Below are 25,343 nucleotides of genomic sequence, written 5' to 3'. Positions count from 1 at the left end.
GCTAACTCGATTTTTCACTGCATTTACATTGTAGTGTTTTGGTGGAGATGGCCCTGGAATTGCTTCCAGGGTACGGCCAGGCTTGTGAGTGATTTTTCTTGAGAGATAAATAGTGGACGACTGAACTACAAAAAAATATTTCAAACTCAATGAATATTATACTTACTTACTTACTTACTAGCCAACGCCCACCCTTGGCATGTTAGCCATTTGGCGGCGCGCTGACCAGTATAGACGAGCCGTTTCTCGTAGGTGATCTTCATCCTCCTCGGGTGGGTCTGTTATCAGGGCTGGGCACTCTGGGAGGTGAGCAGCATCCATCTGGGGCTGATTACATAGTGGACAGTTGTCATTTTCACGGACGCCGATGCGATGTAGATGGGAGGCCAGGTAGTCATGCCCCGTAGTTGTTCTGAACGCGGCTACACTGATGGGTCTCGGCAAGTTGTGAGGGATTGGTGACTCTATTAGGTGGGCCCAAGATTTTCCAGCACCGGCTTGTATTTGCTGGTCTTTTATCTTCGCTTTGATTCCTCTTTTAATGGTGGAATTTGCTGATGTGTACGATTGGAAGCTAGGGGGCTGTGGAAGAGTAGTGCCTTCTTTTGCAAGTTCATCCGCCGCTTCATTCCCTTCAAAACCGACATGACTAGGGATCCATTGTAAAGTAATCAGCCACCCTTTCTCCAGCAAGTTCGATAGTTGGACGCGGCAAGATATTGTTTGGGCACAGTCGGTATATCGATTTGTCGACAGTGCGAGGATAGCGGCTTGCCAGTCGATGAAGAAGGCAACTTTTTGGGGGTGTTGGAGATTCTCGAGACTTTTAGCGGCTTCGTGTATAGCAGCAATTTCGCCATCATAGTTGGTGAGAGAGGCACCCACAGCTATGGAGCCTTTGGAGAACGTTGAGACATATCCTGCTCCTGTTCTTCCCGAGTCCGGCATCGAGGAGCCATCGCAGTAGATGTGGAGCCACTCAAGCGCTGGGTAATTGGTGTGTATCGGTTAATGAATATTATTACACTGGCCATACCTAAAAAATCGCTTAGCCAAAAATCGCTTAGCCAAAAATCGCTTAGCGAAAAATCGCGCAGCGGCTAAGCGTGTCGCTCTGTTTCCAATTCAGTTTGATTTCAAAGCGACTTAAGGTTGATATGAACCCTTAATTAATTTGTTTCTGATCCTAGAGATGGCTGTACTGTAGCATGTTACTGTGGTAACATTTTCAACTTAATTGTAGATTTCTACATGATGACGCTGTAATAATGTAGAAACCTGAACACTTTTCTGTCCTTACACCCATTGGCTCAATTGGCCCTGTTGCCAAATTGTTTAGACAGTAATTTTATCAAGGCCTAATAACAATGTAATATTAGCAAGAAACATTTAGTCCATGTTGTGATGCCGCTCCCGTCTAAAAAAAATTATGGTTCGGTTTCTCTGCGGATTCCTATTCAGAAATGTTCTCTTTAAGGAAATATGAAGTGCGCAGGGCGAAATTTTTGGCCAGAAATTGTTTAAAAAAATTTTTTTAAGAAATTCAAAAGATCACTCTTTTTGCTCCGGAAAATATTTTTTTAGGTTTTTTGGGCCATTCTAACACGAAATGTATGTTGTCATTTTTCTCAAAAGTTGATAGATTTCGAGTTATGGGCGATTTAAAATCTGAAAAATGCGATAATACGCATATTCGAAGTTTAAAAACTTAGATTTATGTTTATTAATATATCTGAAATAGCCAAGTGCTTGAATTAAAGTTTAAACATTTTTTTTCAAAATTATGAAGAGTAGTCGGTTCTAGCTTAAATTTAGACCGTTCTTTTTAAAATGTATCAAAGAATATATAGTGAGTAGAAGTTTACGGCCCTGTAACGTTTTAGCATAGAATTTTGCGTTCCAACTGAGTAGGTGCTATGGAGGTGCATAGATCTGACAACGTCCGTAGTCACCGTCATCTCACCACCGCCCGCTCTGCGGCCGTAACATCCCTCGTCAACAAGCCTCCTTATAAACGTGACCATCTGTTTCATATAAAAGCTTCCTCTATGAGCTATATTATATTCATTCAATTCGTTGATGTTATTATGCGTCCATCCAATTTTAATGCCGATGCGGCAGGTTCTATTTCAACAATCTTCTATTTTGCACGGGAAAATATTTTTTCAGGTTTTTCGGGTAATACTAAATAAAAAAGTTTGTTTTCATTTTTCTGACAAGTTTACAGTTTTTGAGTTATAAGCGATTTAAAATCTGAAAAATGCGAACATACGCATATTCGAGTTAGAGGCTTGACAACTGATAATTATTATTATTTTTGTAGTTGATAAGTGCCTAAAACCGAAGCTTAAACATTTAATTTTAAGATTTTGCTGGGTAACCGGGGCTTATTTAAAAAATAAATCGTTGTTTTTTACTTGTTAAGTATGCGCGTTAAAAATAAAATTTAATAGTTATTTATGATATAAGTGTTAAAAGTTTAAAAGTACACGTTTAAGGCAGGCATGTGAAAGTTTGCAGAATCAGCGAAGCGAATTCTGCAATTCACATAAGTGCCTTAAAAATGTACTTTTTAACACGTATAATATCATACAATATTTTTTCTACAAACGTCTTATATATCAACAATTATAATTTATTCATTCTCACAATGACAATATAGTATTTTTACTACAAAAACGTTATTACGTAGGTCGAAATTTTTGACGTAAGAGAACTGTCAAAAACATTAGAATGTGACTTTTCATTATTGTCATGTTTATAAAAACATGGCAATAATGAAAAGCCACATTCTAATGTTTTGACAGTTCTCTTACGTCAAAAATTTTGACCTACGTAATAACGTTTTTGTAGTAAAAATACTATACCTACAAAAACTTTTACTTGAACTTGACTGACATTCCATTTTTATATTTTTCTTGACATTACATCAAAACCGTCTATACTGTCAATACGTAAATCATAACATAACAACTATAGAATAACATCTACTTTTATTGTGTAAGTATATTCTAACAAATTTTAATAGTTTTTTCTACAAACGTGTTAAAAATGCAATAATATAGTTTAAATTAAATTTTAAAAAACCTTTTAAACTACCTTTTTCAAATTGAGCAAGTTGAACTATTAATATTAATGTTAATAAATGAAATATGAAATATAAATATTTTGACGTTTCACAATTTGACAATTCACTTTTAACTGCAGTGCCTTAAAATTTTTAAAGCACTAGTGCCTTAAAGTAGCATTTTTAACGCTCGTATGGAGTGCTAAAAATTGCATTTTTAACACGGTTGTAGAAAAAAGTTATTTAAACAATTTCTGCCCAATGCCGTCTGGCACCCTTCTCATAATGTTTAAAGGAGACATTTTTGAGCAGGAATTCCAGAGAAACTGAATGGGAAGCATTTTTCATGCGGGAGCTACGACACAACCAGGACTACTTCTCTTTAAATTTTGTATATTATTATTACCATAGTTTTTTAAACAATTTATTTATTTACTTAATTATTTACAATGTACCAATTACAGTGGAACCCCGTTAACTCGGATTAATCGGGACCGCGGCCGATCCGGGTTATCGAAAATTCGGGTTAGCCGGAGAAAATGGTAAAAATTATTAAAATATGGTATGCTTACAGATAAACTCCGTTATAATTGGCACACAGACACTTGTAAACCACGTTCGCGTTCCACACATACAAAGCGTCGTCGAGAGTCTCATTTTTAGCTTTCTTAGCTTTGCACCGATTGTCCAAACTGTCTTTTGTTATCATTTTGAAACAAAAACAACATTTTAAGTTTTATTGCCATTACGTAGACAAAAAATCACGCAAACACAACAAAATCTGAATATATTTACGCGGAACGAACAATGAGACTTTACTACACACACACACACACAATACCGTCTCGCAACGAGAACGAACTTATGTTATTTAATAAGAGTGAAGACTAAGCCCATTGTTTGAAAAATAATTTTTTAATAGTCTTTTCTAAACAATGCTAGACAGTTTCAAGTAAATAAAGGATACTACAGATGCCTATTGGTTTCGATAACACGAGAATGAACGTTGTCTGCCATGCCAGTTATTTTTACTAAGGTATATTATGTATCAAATTACACAAATACGCATTATCTCTCATTGTATAATGTGTTTGACATTGAAAATTGAAACGAATGAACCACATAGGAATTCGCTAAAACGACAAATTTTTACGAAGAAAGTTTATTATGATAAATAAAATTAGCCTGAAAAATATAAGATATTATAGTATTCGAACAATATGTTTATAAGGAAAGATAAAAGAAAATATTTTAAGATGTTGAAAAGAAATTGGAAAATCCAGCATAAAGGACATACATTTTTATTGTTGTAATGTTTGTCTGATAAAAATCGGTCCGGGTTAGCCGGACTTCCGGGTTATCGGGGGCCGACTTATCGGGGTTCCACTGTACATACGCCAATCATATCGCACGACAAAACTGTGGAAAACCAACAACCAACCTACAGTTTACAGGACTTAAGCAGTCACCATATGTAAATGGGGGAAACTCCTGGAGTTGGCCGAAGAAATCAATATTCACCTTATTCATAGTCTAAAAGATAAAACTACTTTCTTTTATAGGAGATGGCGCAAAGGCGCAACCTCGATCTATGCTGGGTTTCGAGTAACTCACAGTTGCAGTTGCAACTACTCCCAAGCTTCCGAACCGTACTAGTTTCCCCCCGCAGCCAACATCGACCAGTCATAATCGAAATAGATTCAGAAAGATTCAGGTTGAGTTACACTAAATACCAATTACCAATCTTGTGAATTTGTTTAGAAACATTGTTTAGACAATGTCTGCCCAAAAATTTCGCCGGCACCCTTCTGATTTATTTAAAGGGGACATTTTGAATAGGAGTCCGCAAAGAAACCAAATCAGAATTTTTTTCAGACGAGAGCGGCCTCACATCATAGACTAATTGCATATTATGTTTCTCGGTAACTAAATATTCCAGTTGTTAGTCATCTCTTATCTCACACTGAAAAATGGTAATAAAATTTTATGACCGCTTGCAATCTTGTAAAAATGTATTAGCACAAATTTTGTTTATACATAAACTTTTTAACACGTTGACGGACAGTGCGTCAAATGTATAAGCAAGTGTTGTGACACTATATGAATTTTACAAAGTAGAATATACACTGGCGCGCAAAAAATTTAGGTTACTAGATGAATTATTTGATGCCTCGGATTTCCTAAACCTGTTGTCCGATTTGAATGATTTTTTTAGTATGTTATAGCTTTATTATTTAAGAATCTTAATGTGTTAATATTGTTGCTAGACAGCTAAATGTCATTTTATACCGGGTGTAACAATCATACTGTGTTTTTCCTTAAAGTTCGGAACACTCTGTGGAATATTATAGCATAGATAAAATGACGCGCTCAGAGCAACAGTGGCCTAACCCACATCCCACAATTTTACCAAAACGATATTATTACATTAAAGTTATTCTTTATTTAAGTGTTTTCACATGCAGACTAGTTCAAGCAATGGTTGCTTCAGCCACTCTGCATCTGAAAACACTGAAGTAATGCATAACTTTAATGTATTAAAAGCATTTTGGTAAAATTGTGGGATGTGGGTTAGGCCACTGTTGCTCTGGACGCCTCAAATATTGAAATTAGAACTCAATTGTAGCCTTAGGCTTTCTTAACACTTTCTTTTTTTATTCATTTGCTTATGTTGGATAATAAAAAAGTTAGGTACTTTAACAACTAGCCATGGTCTTCATCAATACAGGGTGTTTCTAAATAAAGGCGACAAACTTTAAGGGGTAATTCTACATGAAAAAATAATGACCGTTTGCTTTATAAACATTGTCCACAAATGCTTAATTTCCGTGATACGGGATGTTGAATTTTTTCTTGCCAACTGACGGTTTATTTGTTGCTCTAAAACCGATTGAGATATACAACTGAAATTTGGTAGGTTTTAAGAGGTAGTTATTGCGCATTGTTTGGCATACAATTAATAATTTTATATTCGCCATTGGCGTGCATACGGGATGTATCTAAAATATTTATACCCGCATGCACGCCAATGGTGAATATAAATTTCTTAATGGTATGTCAAACAATGCGCAATAACTACCTCTTAAACCTACCAAATTTCAGTTGCATATCTCAATCGGTTTTAGAGCAAGAAATAAACCGTCAGTTGGTAAGAAAAATTCAACATCCTGTATCACGGAAATTAAGCATTTGTGGACATATGTTTATAAAGCAAATTGTCATTATTTTTCATGTAGAATTACCCCTTAAAGTTTGTCGCCCTTATTTAGAAACACCCTGTATTGATGAAGAACATGGCTAGTTGTTAAAGTACCTAACTTTTTTATTATCGAACATAAGCAAATGAAACAAAAAAGAAAATGTTGAGAAAGCCTAAGGCTACAATTGAGTTCTAATCTTAATATTTTATCTATACTATAATATTCCACAGAGTGTTCCGAACTTTAAGGAAAAACACAGTATGATTGTTACACCCGGTATAAAATGACATTTACCTGTCTAGCAACAATATTAACACATTAAGATTCTTAAATAATAAAGCTATAACATACTAAAAAAAATCATTCAAATCGGACAACAGGTTTAGGAAATCCAAGCCATCAAATAATTCATCTAGTGACCTAAATTTTTTGTCCGCTAGTGTAATAGCGAAATTGCTAAATTTGTTTTATGGAAACAATATGTTTTTTGTAAACATGTGGACGACGACCATGGATGTCGTATTATATTTCGTATGCATCTGTAGATGTAATGTGTCAAAAAATCTACAAAAATCTACCGATTTTTTGTCATAACTCGTTATTTTAAAAATGTCGTCTATAGACGTTCTGTTCATCAACGTGTTAAGAACTAAAAATACCTGAGAGAATAAAGTCAATGTATGATAGAAAAAGAATAGAAGAAAAGAATAGGATTTTGATTTTAAATTCGGCAAAATATGTTTAAGCAAGGCGAAAACATCGTGTTTCTTGGGAAAAATATCCCCATGAGATCTTTTTGCGTAATCAGTTTCATGAGATACCGCAGAATAAGGTCCAAAAAGGTTATAATAAAGATATTAAAAATGATTGTTAACAGAAAAAAAAATACTCAAAACTATTTCACCAACACCAAAACTAGTTCTTCTCTGTGTTGCTCGTCGATTTATTGCATTTCGATTTAATGTCCATGATTCAGCTCCTTAGTAAAGCACACTGTGTACATAACATATAATTAGCCTTATTCTGAGGGCCAATATCAGATGTTTGCTGCATAAAATCTTTTTTATTTTCACGAAGTTGGCACGTGCTTTTTCAATTCTCTCTCTTATTTCTGGAGTATAATCCTTATTTTCTGTGATTATCGTTCCCAGTAAATATATTTTTTACTCTCTCAGACTGCTGGCCGCCTACCGTTAATATTTCATTTGTATTGTTGTTCTTGCTGTACAATGGGGCATTCGATTCCATAGAACTCTGGACCGTATTAAACGGAATGATTTACGCAAGCAAGTCATCTAAGATTTGCCGATGACATAGTGCTCATAAGCAACAATACAGAAGAACCAATCTACATACTAAAGATGCTTAAACCTGAATCTGAGAAAGGCGGTTTAAAAATGAATTTAAATAAAACAAAAGTGATGACAAATCAAAATATCAGAATCGACTTAGTTGGAAGTGAGATCGAAAGTGTCGAAGAGTCACACGATCAAACTAGGCAAACAGAATCAAACGGACGAGATAGCTATAAGAATCTGAATTACTTGGGCAGCAGTTGCAAGACTCAGTGATGTGTTGAAAAACAAAAAGATACCAATAAATCTAGAAAAAAGGGTACTCAACAGGTGTATTCTACCAGTTATGACTTATGGAGTGGAGACCGTGACACTTACAGGGTTATCAGCCAATATATTAAGAACAACACAGAGGGCCATCGAACGAGCTATCTTAGGAGTATCTCTGAGAGAACATATTCGAAATGGGACGTACGAAACAGGACGAAGGTGGAATATGTTATTGGAAGAATTGCGCAAATGAAATGGAGCTGGATAGGACAGGACACGTGCCACGGCAAAACAACGAAAGGTGGACGAGAAACATTTTACATTGGAGACCACGCGAGCATAGTCGTAGCAGAGGAAGACCACAAAGACGATGGCTAGATGACTTCAAAGCAAAAGTGGGGAGAAACTGGTACCAAATAGCACAGAACAGAGAAGAGTGGAGAACTCATGGGAGGCCTTTGTCCAGGAGTGGATGCAACCAGGCTAAAGAAGAAGTTATTGTTTTCTTTAGGGACATTCACTTAACAAGCTACATGTTTTTATGGATTCGACTGCCTCTAGAGATGTATATTCTCGGGATGAATACAGTCACTTAACTTCCACAATATTATTGTCACTTACTGACCCGTTCGGACAAGCTCGTAAAAACCCATAACCTTTTTCAAACACAGAAACAATCCACACTGCTTTACTATATTTTTTATTTTGATAGCAATTTCTGGCTGTTCTTCGTTTCTTATCAGATAAAACAATTGTTCCAGATATCGTTATCGCGTTTCCTCTTTTTTACTTCTTTATCGATGATTATTCTGCCGCGCCGTTTTCATTTTCTAATATTCCATAATCTTTCTCTTCCTGCTCTTAAAGAAACTGTTTATTAGATCTTTTTCTTTCTCATTTAATTTATACCGATCCAGATTAGCTCCATATAACAGTTTTAAGTTCTACTTCCATCAGACTAATCAATACGTTTATTTAACATACCTATTATTAAGTGACAACACATTTTTTCTTTTGTCTTATTTATTTCTGTTGTTTTTGTACAGAGAAGAAATCAATATAGATGTAAGATTTTTAAAATTGATTGTTACCTATCATTCCTTGTATATTGATACTTTTTTATTTTTAATATGAAGGTGAAAATGTTTTTAACCTCTCCTTAATTAATTTTAGAAGTGGTTATTTACTGCTCTTACTCCATATCTATTTACATATCGTCCAATTGTTTTCCCTTAAATTTAGCTCACCACAAATGCAAAAAGTAATGGACAATGAAAATTTTAATGATAAAGTAATAATTTCAATTAAAATCTTTAATAAACATAAAAGTGCGAAAAAAGAGAAATACCATGGATGGTAGTTATTAGAAACACTATTTGACAAATGAAGACTATGCTCCAATTCCAATTCAAAATATAGTCAAATACAAAGCTTCAGAGATACATGAAAAAATGCAAATAAAAAAAGACAACTTTATGGTACTTAAAAACATTAAAATGCCAATTGCCAACTAGGGTTTAATCGAAACAGAAAGTACCGGCCCTAAATATATCAAAATCTAATACGGCCAAGGGGACTGAAAATATTTCAACAAAAGTAGTTAAATTAATTTCAGAAGGTCACGTTGATGCGTTATAAATAGACGTTATAGTAGTAGGCTTATATTACCTACTAACATTAAAACATTTTGTTGTACAAAGTAATTGATACGGCAACGCTGTTAGGATAAAGTTCTGTGTGACGCGATTGAAGCAGAAGGCACTGCTATCTATCGAACATAAATATTACCGATGGTGTAGATGGCACCATGTCATGGCGGCCCAAATTCTTAGCGGCAATTCAAGATATAATTCTTGTTTAACGAGATTTTTCATATGTTTAGGAAAAAATATTCAACATTTTATTGGAAATATTTTCCATTGTTACAGTTTTACATATGTTGTTATTGAAATTTTATCCAATTTCTTACCGGTAGCTTTATTATAAGCCGAAACATATTATTTTTTCCTACTGTGGCAAAACTGTACATTCAAAAATTTTAAAAAAATTCATAAGTATTTCCTAGGATTATATCTTTATGCTGTAAGAAAATTAACAAAATTGTATGTTTAGTTTTTCCGCTTTATACTTGAAAAAAAGGAGTTTTTTTGAGTTTTTTCGAAAACGAAAACATGAAGTTTGCTCAAAATTTGTCAAAATACTTCTAGTGATCACATATACCTTCTCCATTTTTTTCAAATTTTTTGAATGTGTAGTTTATTTTTGGGGGGGTTCAGATCAACCTTAAATTCCATTTTGTCTTCAAAATAAGCACGATGTCTTGTTCCAAAGAAATTTTAATTTCCGAAGTGCAAAGTAGACCCATTTTATGGCAGACATTTCAAAAACAAAAGTGTGACAGACAAATTATGGACGAAGGAGTAGGTCAAATGTGTTTATGCTCATTATGAGATACTAGAAAAATCTCTCTGGGTATTTTCGTAACTGTTTGTATAAGTGATGAAATTCCCCGTATGCTTTCCTATGTATACAGGGTGAGCAGATAAAAGTCCTATTAGAAATATCTCGAGAACTAAAGGAAACAGAATCATGAAAATTGGAATGAATGGGTTTTGAAGAGTGATCTCTTTAATGAAAATATTTTCATCGATTTGCTACTTCCGGTTATACCGGAAGTGGCTTATAACTTCGTTTTTTTTTAATGGAACATCCTGTATATTTTGACATTTTTGGATTCTCCTGGATGTCTTCTTTCTTAAAATATGAGGTTTTGTAATGCTATACAGGGTAGTTTAAGAGATAATTACGTTTTTTTTTCTTAATCTCCTAGCAACATTCACACCCTGTAGAATTGTAGTAGTTTGACATCAAAAACTCTATTTATGTTCAAATGATTTTTAATATAGTCTACTATTGTTAAAAATTGTTAGTATAGATAATGGTGAATTGTACTATACAGGGTTGGTCGAAACTCGGAAAGAGTATTTTCTGAGTTTTCTTAAATAATAATAATAATAATAATAATAATGGAGTTTATTTGTAGCAAATAAATTGTACATATAAAATAAACTCAGTTCCTCACTGAAGTTGTATGTACAACTTGTGCGTGAGGGTTAAATTTTGATTATAAAACAACACTAATTTTAAAATTTACAAAAAGTCTTTTTCAAAAGAATCAAAAATAGTCTTTTTGCTAATCTGTCTTCAAATTTGGGCTCCTCTTCTAACTGATTCAGTTACTGTTAAATTTTGCTTATCGGACATACGAAAATCTCATAGAATTTTAAAAGAGGATTGCGAATAATTTGTGGTGGGACTCCTCTGGCGGGACTTCATTTTCTGTGAAAATTACCATTACTTTTGATTGTGTTTTATCCATTTTTACAATAAATTTTACGATTTAAACACTTAGAAGTGACGGTTATTATTAAATGCAACACCCTATATTTTATTATTGTAATGAAATGATATTTTATGCTACTTTTTTATTTCTTAAGCATTCCCTATACTTAACTGCTTTAATTTGTGAGTTATTGGTGATTCAAGCCAAACATTAATTTCAACAAAAAATACGTGAAATTTTATAAGTTGGCCGTGAAAATATTCAATCACAAATAATATTTCGGAAATAAAGACATATTAATCTAGACTGATCTTTAAAATTGCCAATAATGGTTGAGCTATCAAAATACCTACGTAGTTAACATTCTTGGCCCGATTAACAATTAAGCACAAATTAAAGCATTTAGATATAGGGAATGGTTAAGAAATAAAAAAGTACCATAAAATGTCTTTTCATTGCAATACTAAAATACCATTTAAGAAAATTCAGAAAATCCTCATTCCGAGTTTCGACCAACCCTGTATACTAAAATTTAACATTTAGCTGTACTAATAATTTTTAATAATAGTAGACTATATTAAAATCATTTTAACATAAATAGAGTTTTTGATATCCAACTACTACAATTCTACAGGGTGTGAAAGTTGCTACGAAATTAATAAAAAAACGTAATTAGCTTTTAAACTACCCTGTATAACATTACAAAACCGCATATTTTAAGAAAGAAGACATCGAGTAAAATCTAAAAATGTAAAAATATACAGGGTGTCCCATTAAAAAAAAAACGAAATTTTAAGCAACTTCCGGTTTAACCGGAAATGGCAAATTGATGAAAATATTTTCATTAAATAGATCACCCTTCAAAACCCCTTCATTCCAATTTTCATGATTCTGTTGCCTGTAGTTTTCTAAATATTTCTAATAGGCCAGTTATCTGCCTCACCCTATACATATATTAATGGGATGTACACACTTCCTTTTGCCTCTATGAATGCCTCTTCTAAAAGAAGGACAATTCGACGCGTTCGTGTGAGATGCATGACGAAAACTGATAGTACTTGAATGGCTTTTCGGTGGACAGCTTCTCGCTTGTCGCCCGCTACATTGCCTTGAACATAGATATATAATACTCTAGATTGCGCCCTGCGATCTTAAAATGGGTGACGGTTGCGACAGAGATAAATGAGCCTATTTGGTCGGTAGTCTCTTTTTAATTTAAGGGGAATATCGACGACGTGAATATCCCACTTTATCGAGTAATATGTGTTGACAGTTGGAGCGGCTGGTGACGGGAAATGGTCTTTGGTCTTCGGACGTGGATAATCGTGGTTCGAATCCCATACCAACTCTACTTTTTTTATTTTTATTTAATCAATATTGCGTTTATTAGATATTTTTACATCTGAAAAATAGACCTAAGTAAATCTAGCAGATAATAAATGTATGTATTAGTAAGTTAATATTGGAATACATAATTTGTGAACTGCATAGTAAAATAAAAGTCATTCGTTATTAATATAAATTCGTCCTTATTCGAATGATGTGAATGTTTGTTTTGCTTCTACTTTTTTAAAAAATTGTAACAATAGTTTCATAAATAAAAATAATGTCTAATTACTTATAATTGAATCGGTCATTTCAAAAACAGCAAAGTCCACAATTTTCAGAAACTAACTTTTTGAGAGGAATAGACTCCTTTAAGATAAACGTTGTGTGCAAAAACGACACCAGTCCAGTAAAAACATTAGGAACAAAACTACAATATAACTCTGAATTTTGATGTCATCCATTTCATCCATCTTTCGACTATATAGTAAGTTTTCTTTTCTTTTCTGTAAAATTAGGAATATGTGACTCATGTTGTTTTTGAAATGACCGATTCAATTAATAAATCGATGGTATGTTGGTTGATGGAATTATTATGGATTATGTTGATATTAATTATTGGTAATTTTTTACGAATATTTTTAACAATTACTTTATACTATTCTACAATTAACTTATTAAAAAAATAACATTGGCTTTTATATTGTTAAAAATCTATAGGTACCTACACAGTTTTTCTTATTTGTTATATATTTCTTTGCATAGATTTACTTTAGAGATGTAATAATATCTAATAAACGCAATATTGATTAAATAAAAAATAAAAAAAGTTAAGATTGGTATGGGATTCGAACAAGGATTATCCACGTCCGAAGACAAACGACCAGTTCTCGTCGCCATCCGCTCGAACTGTCAAACCATCTAAAATCCTCGACGACAGAGTAGGATAGTGACGTCGTCGATACTCCCCTTGAATTAGAAAGAGACTACCGACCAAATAGGCTCATTTATCTCTGTCGCAACCGTCACCCATTTTAAGATCGTAAGGCGCAATCTAGAGTATTATATATCTATGGCCTTGAACGAATTATCTCGCGCGATAAATCGCTCGCAAGCCTGACCGTGCCCTCATACATAATATGAATCTAAACTGACGTTATAAAAACACTTTAATCTAAGTACTCAATAGAGAGAGAACTCGTTGCAGTCAAAGTCAAACAAATTCTAACCTCTAAACGAATGTTGTGCATATCTGCATACGACGCCTGAAGCCGTCATACGCACCTGGCAGTAGTAACGATATGACGCCTTTAGACGTCATCAGCATTCAAATGATTAAGTTTTCTATTTGATTAGAGTTACATTAAATAAAAGTTATTTATTTTTTGTAGGAAGTGAATTTAAAACTTGCCAAATTCGACGAATTTGACTCACTATTAGCAGGATTACATTACATAGATAGAAATAATCCCTCCGAGTGTTATTACTGGGCGAACTCAACAGATGAAGAAAGGTGTAGTAAAGTGAACTACGATTTTTCAAGGCCTTATCCCTTCCTCATTGTAAATATAGGATCTGGAGTTAGCGTTTTAGCAGTATATTCAGAAACCCAATATAAACGTATTTCAGGTACTAGGTACGTATAATTATTTTTATATTTTATTGATTTTTCAATAACTTATTATCTTGCTACATGAAGAGTAGTAGCCTTCATTTATTTACATTTTTCATTTTAGTTAAGTACTCTATCCGATTATCGAACGTTGATGATTATAATCATACGATAATTATACGGAGGTCTTTATCATCAATTCTCACCTGTTGCAAGGCACCTATCAGTTTGTCGTGGATAACCCAGTCAAAGGGCTTGTCGAAGTCGATAAAACACATATATACTGGTTGTTCTATATATCTACATATTTTAACTATGACCTTAAAACTGGATAATACTTCTCTGGTTTAAAGGTTGTTTCTGAAACCAAAGTACTCCTATTTTGTTTTAAATTTTCGAGTATAGCAGTCTTAAAAAAATGTTCAGTACATATCCCATCAGAGTGATGGTGCGATGATGACTACATCATTTAGCTTTTTTTCGGTATCATTACAAGTGTTGACAGTAGTAGCAAAGAATATATAGCTCCTAGAAGAAGCTTTTATATGGAATAGATGGTCACGTTTATAAGCAGGCTTGTTGACGAGGCATGTTGCGGCCGTAGTGCGGGCTAGCCAGTGCGCGTAAGCTCCGTAGTTATATGCACCTCCATGGCACCTACTCAGTTGGAACGCAAAATCCTATACTAAAACGTTACAGGGCAGTACCTTTCTAGGAGAGTATATTATATTCGTTGGCAGTGGTCCAAGTAATGAAGCTTAAAATAGGACAAAACCGTATGATGGTTTCGCAATTTTTACAGAATGGATCGATTTGCTTGAAAATTTGAGAATAAGTAGTGGATAGTCCAAGGATCAATATCTATATGATGCCGAAAGGTGCTTTTACCATGGGGTGGTTGCCACCCCATCTCGGTGGTGGAAATTTTTTATTATATTTTAACCGCAGAAGTTGGTAAAAACATTCATTTTAAGCAAAAAACGTTCTATACATTTTTTTGATAAAATTAATAGTTTTCGATTTATTCGCTATCGACAGGTAGCAACAAACGCGGTCCAAGATTGCGGCTGTAATTTTGAACTATAACTAAATAAAATATTGCAAAAAGAAGCCTGTACCGCCATTAAGATAAACAAAAAAATATACTTTCTTCAAATAAATTTTTTTATCCCATGCCTAGATTTTGTGTCACATTGGATCTACTAAAAATCGATTTTCTATAACAAGAAATCGAACGTGACTGACTCTGCAACATTTAGCGCGCCTATGAGTATAAAAATTATTTATTTTGATAGTATAATGTCACTGTCAGTGTCGAATTACCGAGGCACTGTTGCCCCACTGTTGAAAGTTCGCGGAACTTTCGAAAATCAAAAATATTGATGATGTGCTACTGTTTACTCTTAATATTTTGAGGTCTAGAATCTACAACTCAGAGATTGGACATTCTTAATGAATCACCCTGTATATAAAACGTGTGAATGAAGTTTTCATGCATTTTTTCTAATTTGAAATATGATTTCTTCATCGTAAATATCCGTGTACTTATATATTATATTTTTAACTTACAGTATAGGAGGAGGTACATTTTTAGGACTTTGTTGTCTTTTAACTGGCTGTAATACATTCGAAGAAGCAATAGGTTTAGCTGCTGAAGGTGACAATCGAAACGTAGACAAACTCGTTAGGGATATATACGGAGGTGACTACGCACGATTCGGACTTCCAGGAGATTTAGTAGCTAGTAGGTAAGTAGAAAATGTGTATGATGTTTTCATGTGTTATTTTCTTTTGTTATGTTGCACGATATCCTCTATATAATTTTCTTTTAACATTAACTCAATAAATCTGCAGTAATAATTTTCACAATATTAAGATCTGAAATTGGAAATTTTTATAGTATGTACTAATATATTCATTACTTCCTCTCCAATATCTGACATTATATCACAAATCTGTGGATTGACTATCTAAAAAAGCTCTATGCAGAGGAAGAACAAATAACGCTAAAACCGGAAACACCAGAAATTACCACAAATGAAGATGTTAATATAAGTACACAGGAAGTTCGAAAAACACTTGAAAAGCTGAAGAACAGAAAAGCTGCAGGTAAGGATGGAATACCAAACGAATTCCTGAAATATCGTGGAGCAGCAATGGCAGAACAACTAACAACATTTATTAACAAAATCATAAAACACAATAAAATACCGGAAGCATAGAGAACGAGCGAACTAATTTTACTATTCAAAAAAGATGATAAAAAGCAGTCAGTAAACTACAGAGGTATCAACTTGTCAAATACTCCCCTACAACTATAATTCTACAAGAACTAATGGATCAGAGGATAAGTTTCGCAGATGAACAACAGGGTTTTCGTAGTGGAACATCGTGTACAGATGCAATATTTGTCATAAAACAAATTACTGAGAAATTACTAGAGTATAATAGACCAGCATTTGTATCTCTGATTGACTTAAAGAAAGCATTTGACAGAGTAAGACTCAAAGATGTAATATATCTTCTGCATAATAGAGAAGTCCCCCTAGATATCATAAAAACTATTGAAAACATCTACCAAAACAATAAAATGGAAGGCAGAATAGATGGTCAACTTACAGAATCTATAGACGTAGGCAGTGAAATAAGGCAGGGAGACTCAGTGAGTTATATGCTCTTCAATTTAATCATTGATGAAATCATCAAAAATGTCTACAAAGGAAGAGAATACAGAATGGGAAACGAAGAGTAAAAATACTGAGTTACGCAAACGACGCAATATTGATAGCCCAAGATGAAGATAGTCTGCAAAGATTAGTCCACAGATTTATTGAACAAGTAATGGAAATAAAATACCTTGGAATTACACTGTCCAGCTACGGACACCTGGGAAAAGAAGTGAGAAATCAAGTACAAAAAGCAAATAGACTGGCAGGATGCCTTACTAATACTATATGGCGAAACCGACATATTAACACTGAGATGAAGTCAAGAATTTATAAAACCAGTATAAGACCAATGATGACATATGCATCAGAAACAACACCCGATATAGCCACAACACAAATACTATTGGAAACGGCAGAGATGAGAGTACTGAGAAGAATTACAGGAAATACGCTGAGAGATCGAAAAAGAAGTGAAGACGTTAGAAGACAATGTAACGTACAGTGTATAAACGAATAGACACTAAATAGAAAAAAAGAATGGTATAACCACATAAGCAGATTGGTGTGGACAAAATAGCAAGATATAAATCACCAATCGGGTAGAAGTATATTTTCGCCAATGAATAAGCAGAATTGCTTATAAAGAGGAAGAAGAAGATATCACAAATCGTGTCGATTTATACTTTTATCGATTTATGATAGCTACTTTTCGTGGTTTTTATAAAATCTTGATCGTCTGGTATTGCCATTCTAAGTAAGATCCAGTCTTTCATATGAGCATTATTGTCATTGTTTTCCAATCAGAGATATTTGTCACTCTGGCGCAGAGCTATTTGTCATTCTGGCGCTGACGTCTACGCAAAAAATGTTGATGATGTCAAAGAGTTCTATACCCGTTCTCACAGCCAGACAGTCTACAAGGCACTGGGGATGTATATTATTTAACTTCTACTTGGTTCAAAACTAAATTCAAAGAACTTAAAAATAGTAAAACAACTGGCTCTTCTTGATGCCGGTGTATCGGTGGGTCCTGGTAACCAGGCTAGGATGTCAGACAGCTCTGAAAGAGTATAAACAGGTCCAGTTTGTACAGAAGTGGAAAAACACGGAAGAATGCAGGCAGGCCAAAAAGTTCTAGCGAGACCAAATACGATTACGGCGAACATATCAATCATATTTCTCTAGTGCAACTGTTAATGAAAGATTCCACCTGCCTAGCTACCTGAAGGAAGATGACCCTGCTTTCAATCAGTGTTCATATGTAGGGAGCAGGGTCACTAATGGAGAAATAATTAGGTTACCTACACTGTTAGGGTAAAAACAGAACAAGTGGGTCGCGGTGGAGGTGGAGGTCGCGGTCGATGTCGATATCCATGTAAAACAAACACATTGTAGTGAATGGAAGAGAACAGTAATTGTAAGTTGCGGTGGAGGTTTAGCGCGATGCCATCCAGGAGGTTTACATCGATGCTTTTGAAAATAAAATGAGTTTGTTTTACATGGATGTCTACTGCGCGGCCTACAAGGATGCTTCCCTGTGATTGGTCCGTTCGAAGCCAAGTTGTCATTACCTGCGCTATCTGAGAAGATACTTTTTATATAATCCCTTTTTTTATTCAGTTTATTTTTGTATTTCTAAAGTAATTAAATTCAGTAAATTTTTGAAATATGAAGGAGGATCTGATTATTTACAGCTGACATTTCATCACTATCATCACTTGACTGACACAACATCGCAAAAGCACAGTCTTTTTGTCATTCAAATTTCATTAAACTACAGTCGGAAAAATGAAAGAATACCCATTAACCATCACATCATTCACTTATTTTGTATTTGCTATCTTTTTCTATAACAAACGTTTGTTATTTATAGAAAAATACATCAAATACAAAATAAGTGATTGATGTGATCGTTCATGGGTATTCTTTCATTTTTCCGACTGTACTCCACTTGATAGTGGTTCTAGCTCGACTGACAGCGCAGGTGACCTCCTTGCTATGTGCAGTCGACATCGACCGCGACTTAACTAGTAGCATCCACCGCGACCTACACCTCCACCTCGACCCACTTGTTCTGTTCTTCCCAAACGGTTGAATTATTTATTTAGCTATGTTGTCGATTCGCTGTACTCGGTGACTCATATTGTTAAAAGAAACTCTAGTTTTGTTGGGTATATGTGGTAAATGTTCCAAATTCAGATCTTAACTGTAGCAATACAAAGTACATTGTATCGTAGTAGTATTTTATTGTTAAGTAAAGGGTTGTCTTAAAAGTTGTAAACAAATGAAGTATGAAGCTATAAAGGGAGAATATGTGATCACGTATAATCGCCGTATAAACTATACATCTTTGAGGAAGCTGTAGCTAGTTTCAAAACATTTTCCTCTCTAGGTCAATTTCCAATTTTCTTTTACAATGTTTGGTTTTCTGCTACGTACCTTTAAATTCTTTCCATATATTGTGTTATCTTCTTATGTCTTTTTTCATCTATTTCCTCTATCGTGTCTTATTTGCGTCTTGATATTTGTAATGATACTTATCTACAACATGTCTTTTTCATTGTTTTTTCTTCACTCAGTACTACTTTCTAAAAAATGAGCTCACTGAAAACTTCTCAATAGTCAAAGGATTAAAGCAAGGAGACAGGCTGGATCCGACACTGTTCAACCTACCTCTAGAATATGTGATAAGACAGCTGAAATAGAGGTATATATTAACATAGAGTGAGCCTACACTCCGCGCTTCCTGACGACAAGATCTCTTCGACTGGTTTGCGGTATCTCTTTCTAGCACATTGTATCGAGAAACTAAGATGACATTAAGTGTGAGTATAGGCACGGAAGAGGAGGAATATTGTCGCAGCTTTACTATGCGTAAGCCAAGCCGCACATCCAAGAAACATGAAACGAAAAACATGAAACATGAAACGAAAAACATGTTTCATGAAAAGAAAACACTGCTAAACAAATCTCAAAGTCCGCCTACCAATGAAACGAGTGTGATTCATGCTCATGACACATTTTTATTTTCGGAGAGTTTCATAAATGGCCGGATATATATTTGTTTAGCAGTGGTTTATTTCCATGAAACGTAATTTACGTTTCATGTTTCTTTGATGTGCGACCTGCCTAAGAGTGAAACAGCACTGATCCAAAGAAAAAAGATGGTGTCGTCACTTCGCTCTGAATGACACTCCGTCTATCATTATTTAAGTCTATGGTGCTAATCTAACAAATAAATCAATACAGATCAATACAATTAAAAACAGTGACAAAAGACAAAAAGCTAACACAGGTAAGAACTGGCGGAAACAGATGTACGTTTGGATTAGAGAACGATATTGAAGCAACTGTAGAAAGTTTCACATATTTGGGGCTCACGGTAATAGAAACGGTAATAGAAAGGAAAATCAGAAAAGAAATAGAACATAAATTAGATGACGTACAAAGTGGATTCAGGAAAGGACACAACACACAAGACCATATATTCACCATGCAACAAGTAATAGAAAAAGCATTAAAGAAAAATAGAGAAATATATCGTGAGCTTTATAGACATGGAAAAAGCATTCGACTCAGTCAAAAGAAAAGATATTTGGGAAAGCCTAAAGAGAAGAAGCAAGTAAGTGAAGAACTGATAGAAGCAACAAAGAGTATATACATGAAAACAACAAATACAGTAAGAATGTTAAATATACAGTCAGAACCATTTGAAACAACTCAAGGAGTTAGACAAGGGGGAAGTCTCAGCCCAGTGCTATTCATGAATGTAATAGATGAGATAGTGAAAGAATGTAAGAAAACTTTCAAGAAATACTGCATCGGTTGGAACAGAATGCAAATGATAAACGCTGAGATGTGTATATTTGCAGACGACATAGTATTAATTGCGGAAACAGCAGAAAAACTGAAATACAACTTACAGAAATGGAGCCTAGAAGCAAGCAAATACAACTTAAACGTAAATAAAGAGAAGACTCAGATAATGAAAATATCAAGGAAACAAGGGACGGAAGATCAAATAGAAGTAATGATAGACCAACAAAAAATAATACAGACAAATTCATACAAATACTTAGGCACAGTAATCAACAACAAAGGAGACATCGAGGACGATCTTAACAACAGAATGGAAAACACAGGAAAACGATTCCAAGCACTAAATAGAGGATTCCTTAATAACAAAGAAATATAAACAAAGACCAAGATGACAATATACAAAACAATACATAGACCTACGGTGACATATGGAGCAGAAAATTGGATATTAAACAAAAGACATCAGAGCAGAATTCAGGCAGCGGAGATGAAATACCTCAGAAGAACGATCGGAGTAAAAAGAACTGATAGAATCAGAAATGAAGAAATAAGAGAAAGACTCAAAATCAAACCGATACTCGACTCAATCAAGGAGAGAAAATTGGCATGGTTCGGACATCTAACCCGGATGGACAATAATAGAGAAGTAAAAAGAGTGTGGGACGCCAAACCAATAGGGAAGAATAGAAGGGGAAGACCCATTAAAGAATGGAACAGTGACATTTCGCAGATACTGCAGAGTAAGGGTAAGACTTGGCAGGAAGCAACACAGATGGCATCCAATAGGAAGGAATGGAGAAAGTTCGTTAAGAGCTAGGACAACTCAGAAGATTGTAAAATATTGTAATTTAATGAATTGTATTATAAACGGCCCAACACCGAAAGGTACAAATGTGTCTACTGATTAAGTAAAGTAAAGTAAGTTATTAAGCACGGATGGAACACAAGAACCAGAACTACAGAGCAAATTCAAAGAATCAAAAATTCTAAAAACACCTGTCACTTGCCTGCCACTGCTGCTATGTCATCTACCAATTTCTTTTGAGGTCTTCCCATGCTCCTTATGGACCTTCTTGATCTCCATTCTAGGATTCTCCTTGTCTACCTGTTATCATAATATCTGGCTATGTGACAGGTCCAGCGCCAGTTCATTTTTGTAATTTCTTCCATGATATCCCTGATCTTATCAGGGATAGTATAGTACAGTATGTATAATTTGAGTGTCTTTTCTTTATAGATTTTGTATCTTGTAAATATTGTAAATACTTTCATAGAAAGCTGAATCTTTCCAAACATCTCTGACAAATATATATCTTTGTATGTATAATCTGTGGCTATCAAGGTCAAATATGTATGTATAAAAGTGTAAATAAATAAAAAGGAGAAACTAAAACGAATAAGGAAGTTATTTGAAAAATTACTCAAGATTTTTAATCAGAATCGTTTAAACGAGAAAAACTTCCAGATCCTAATCAAAGTCAAATACCAAAAGTCCAAAATGTAGGCTCAGAAAACATCCTAGGTATCACAACAGAGGAAATAAAAAGAGCTCTCTCGGAGATCAAGAATAATATATCACCTGGAAAGGATGGGATAGTCATAGAACAAATTAATGAAGGAGAAGAAATGTCACTAAATGTATTGAAAATAGAAAGTGATGTTTAATGTTTGTTTGACAATAGGCGTAACCCCCTCCCAATGGTATAATGCAATAATATTTATAATGCACAAAAAAACAGACCTAAGGACCCACAGACCTATTAGTTTGCTCTCCCAAACATTCAAACTATTCATGAAGATAATAACAAAACGGCTTGTGAACAAACTGGATAGTTTCCAACCTTGCGAACACGCTGGGTTCCGCTCCAGATACGGAACAAATGATAATCTATAAGTTACTAAAATGCTAATGGAAAAATACACACATTACAACAAACTTATCTTTCTTATTCGTAGACTATGCATGAGAAGACGTTTGATACTATAGATTATAGATCATATAAAATCTTCGAACATTGGCCGACTGCGGCATTGCCTACCGATATGATTAAGAGTATCTACGAAATTAGTACAACTTGTGTCCGACTTCATTAAAATACCAAAAAGTTCCGAATATAACGTGGAATTAGACAGGCTGATACTATCTCCCCGAAATTGTTTACAGCTATTTTCGAATATATTTATAATTGATGGATTCGACCGTTACTTGATGGAAGTTTTATTGTTAGAATATATTTATGTTTAAGCAAATTGAACGAGAAGATAATATGGGAATTAATATAAATGGAGAGGATCTTAACCACGTAAGATTTGCCGATGACATCGTTTTACTATCTGATAGAGTTGATAAAGTTACAAATGACAAAATTTATGACCAACCTTGTAGTCAGCTATAAAATTCAGATTGAAAACCATAGCATCGACCAAGTAGTAGTTTATAAATACCTAGTGCATGAGATTCGCTTAGGCCGAGATAATAAGACAACTGCAATACAATGAAGACTAGGTCTAACATGGGCTGCCTTTGGTAGACTGAACAACGAACAACATTTTCTAATTTAATATTCCAGTTTTTTTAAGAAAGGTTTTTAACCAATGTGTTTTACCGATTCTTACATATGGTACAGAAACATTCTATCTATCTATCTAATCAGCCCTAAACATCCATCCTTGGATATAGGCCTCCTCTTCCTTCTTCCATGCCTCTCTATCTTGGGCAATTTGCATCCATTTTGACCCAGTGTGCTTCTTCAGGTCAACTGACCATCGCATTTGTGGCCTTCCCCTTTTTTGTTTGTGGTTCCACGGTCTCCAATGTATAATTGTCTTAGTCCATCTTTCATCCTTCTGCCGTAGGGTGTGTCCGGCGAACTTCCGTTAATTTAAGCTTTGCTACTTGGGTTGAGACATCTTTCACTTTTGTTTTGTTACGGATCCATTCGTTTCTTTTCCTGTCTGATAGTTTAATGTTCAGCATTTGTCTTTCCATGGATCTTTCTGTCTTTGCTATTTTTTCCATATTTTCTTTTGTAAAGGTCCATGTCTGAGAGCCATATATTAGAACAGGGAGTATACATTGATTGAAGACTCTTGATTTTAAATATTGCGGGTATTTTCTGTTCTTTAGAATATAAGACAGTTTTCCGAATGATGCCCAGGCCAATCTTATTCTCTTTATTTCTTCGGTCTGATTTTCTTTATTTAATCTAGTATTTGTCCTAGATATATATACTCTTTTACTTGTTCTATTCTTGTTTGTGCCACTGTAATTATTAGTTCTTCTTGTTGATTGGTCATGTTTTTGTTTTACTGTAATTCATCTTCAGTTCTATCTTTGTCGATTCTCTATCTAGTTCTTCCATCATTATTTGTAGTTCTTCACTTCTTTCTGTTATTAATACAATATCATCAGCATACTGCAAGTGATTCAGATATTGCCCGTTTATGTTTATACCCAAGCCATTACAGTGTAGTTGTTTGAACACATCTTCTAGCGCTTAGTCGAGATGGTATCTCCTATCAAGGAGACAGAAACATTAACTCTGACAAAAGGAAAAACAAATAAAATAAGATTACACATTATGCTACCGAACCTATAATTAGGAACAAGAACAGGAGTCACGGATGCAGTTGACATATTTGCCATGGCTAAATGGGCTTGGGCCGGATATTTTGCCAGATTGATTGATGATAGATGGACCAGAAAGATTCTGGAATGGCGATTAAGATAAAATGCATATCGAAGCATAGGACGACCACCGACTAGATGGACGGATGATATAAAGCGAATCACCACAAATTGGATGCAAGAAGCTCGAGATAGAAATCGGTGTTGACCTACGTTCAGCAGTGTACAAATATAAGCTAATTGATAAATTAATGCATGATATTTTATTTTAGATTATATATAAAAATGCAGTTAATTTGGTAGACACTTAAGACCTGTGTATATAGAGACAACCCTTTAAACGTTGCAACCTTAGACATAAATCTTTTCTTACTAATTTTAGTTGCTAGTAGTCTGTTGCTTGCTTTGTAATTTTCTTTCGTCTTTCTCTCTTTTTTCTGCTTTTTTACGTAATTGGTGCACACTCTGAAGTTTCTCCGCCTTGTGTAGCTTTGGACAAATGAATTCGAGAGAAAGGCGCAGCAACGTCACCAAACAGGATCTGGCTAGAGCGACGTTGGTAACGATCACTAACAACATCGGATCTATAGCGAGAATGTGTGCGATACAGGAAAAAATTGAAAGGGTAAGAAATTTTGTTTACATATAATATAACATACATATTTAACAGACAAAGATCAGAATCGTAGTACACCCTAGTCTCCCCTCCACATTTTGCATGAACGCCCAGCAGTTACACCGAACGATAAAGCATATTTTTTCAGTACAATATACTCTTCAAAGTAATATTTGAATCTGTCCGTTAAAGTAATATCTGCTGTCCGTTTTTCCTAGACGAATGAAAGCGAAATGTGATCGTTTCCCTTTCGTTTTCTATATTCGTCGTCTGCTGTCTTATTAATTGAAAAAGTCGCAGATTAAGGATGTACCAGTAAGAACTTTCAACATGAAAAATCTCAGTTTTAAAATACTATCTACCATTTTTAATTCTTATTAAATTGGTGGATTCTGCATCTGAGATTCTTCAATTTGTTAATATTTCTCTATTTGTTTTTTATTTGATTTCATTTTTATAGAACTAATTTTATTTTCAAAGATATTCTTTGGAAATTTT

General features: G+C 34.4%; 1 protein-coding gene across 4 annotated transcripts in view; it reads left to right on the top strand.

Annotated features, from left to right (window-relative positions):
- The window catches only part of LOC114325539 (pantothenate kinase 3), a 187,916-nt gene that overhangs the window by 155,777 nt on the left and 6,796 nt on the right, over positions 1–25,343 (top strand). For 3 of the 4 annotated variants that reach the window (XM_028273611.2, XM_028273610.2, XM_028273613.2), the window contains 3 exons: positions 13,893–14,137; positions 15,685–15,861; positions 24,701–24,854. In XM_028273611.2, coding sequence (XP_028129412.1) covers positions 13,893–14,137; positions 15,685–15,861; positions 24,701–24,854 — 576 coding nt within the window. The remainder of the gene's footprint in view (positions 1–13,892; positions 14,138–15,684; positions 15,862–24,700; positions 24,855–25,343) is intronic. The other variant, XM_028273612.2, reaches the window with a different exon arrangement.

Source organism: Diabrotica virgifera, chromosome 1, assembly GCF_917563875.1.
Source record: "Diabrotica virgifera virgifera chromosome 1, PGI_DIABVI_V3a".
Lineage (NCBI taxonomy): Eukaryota > Metazoa > Arthropoda > Insecta > Coleoptera > Chrysomelidae > Diabrotica > Diabrotica virgifera.
This window is presented reverse-complemented; position numbering and strand designations above follow the sequence as displayed.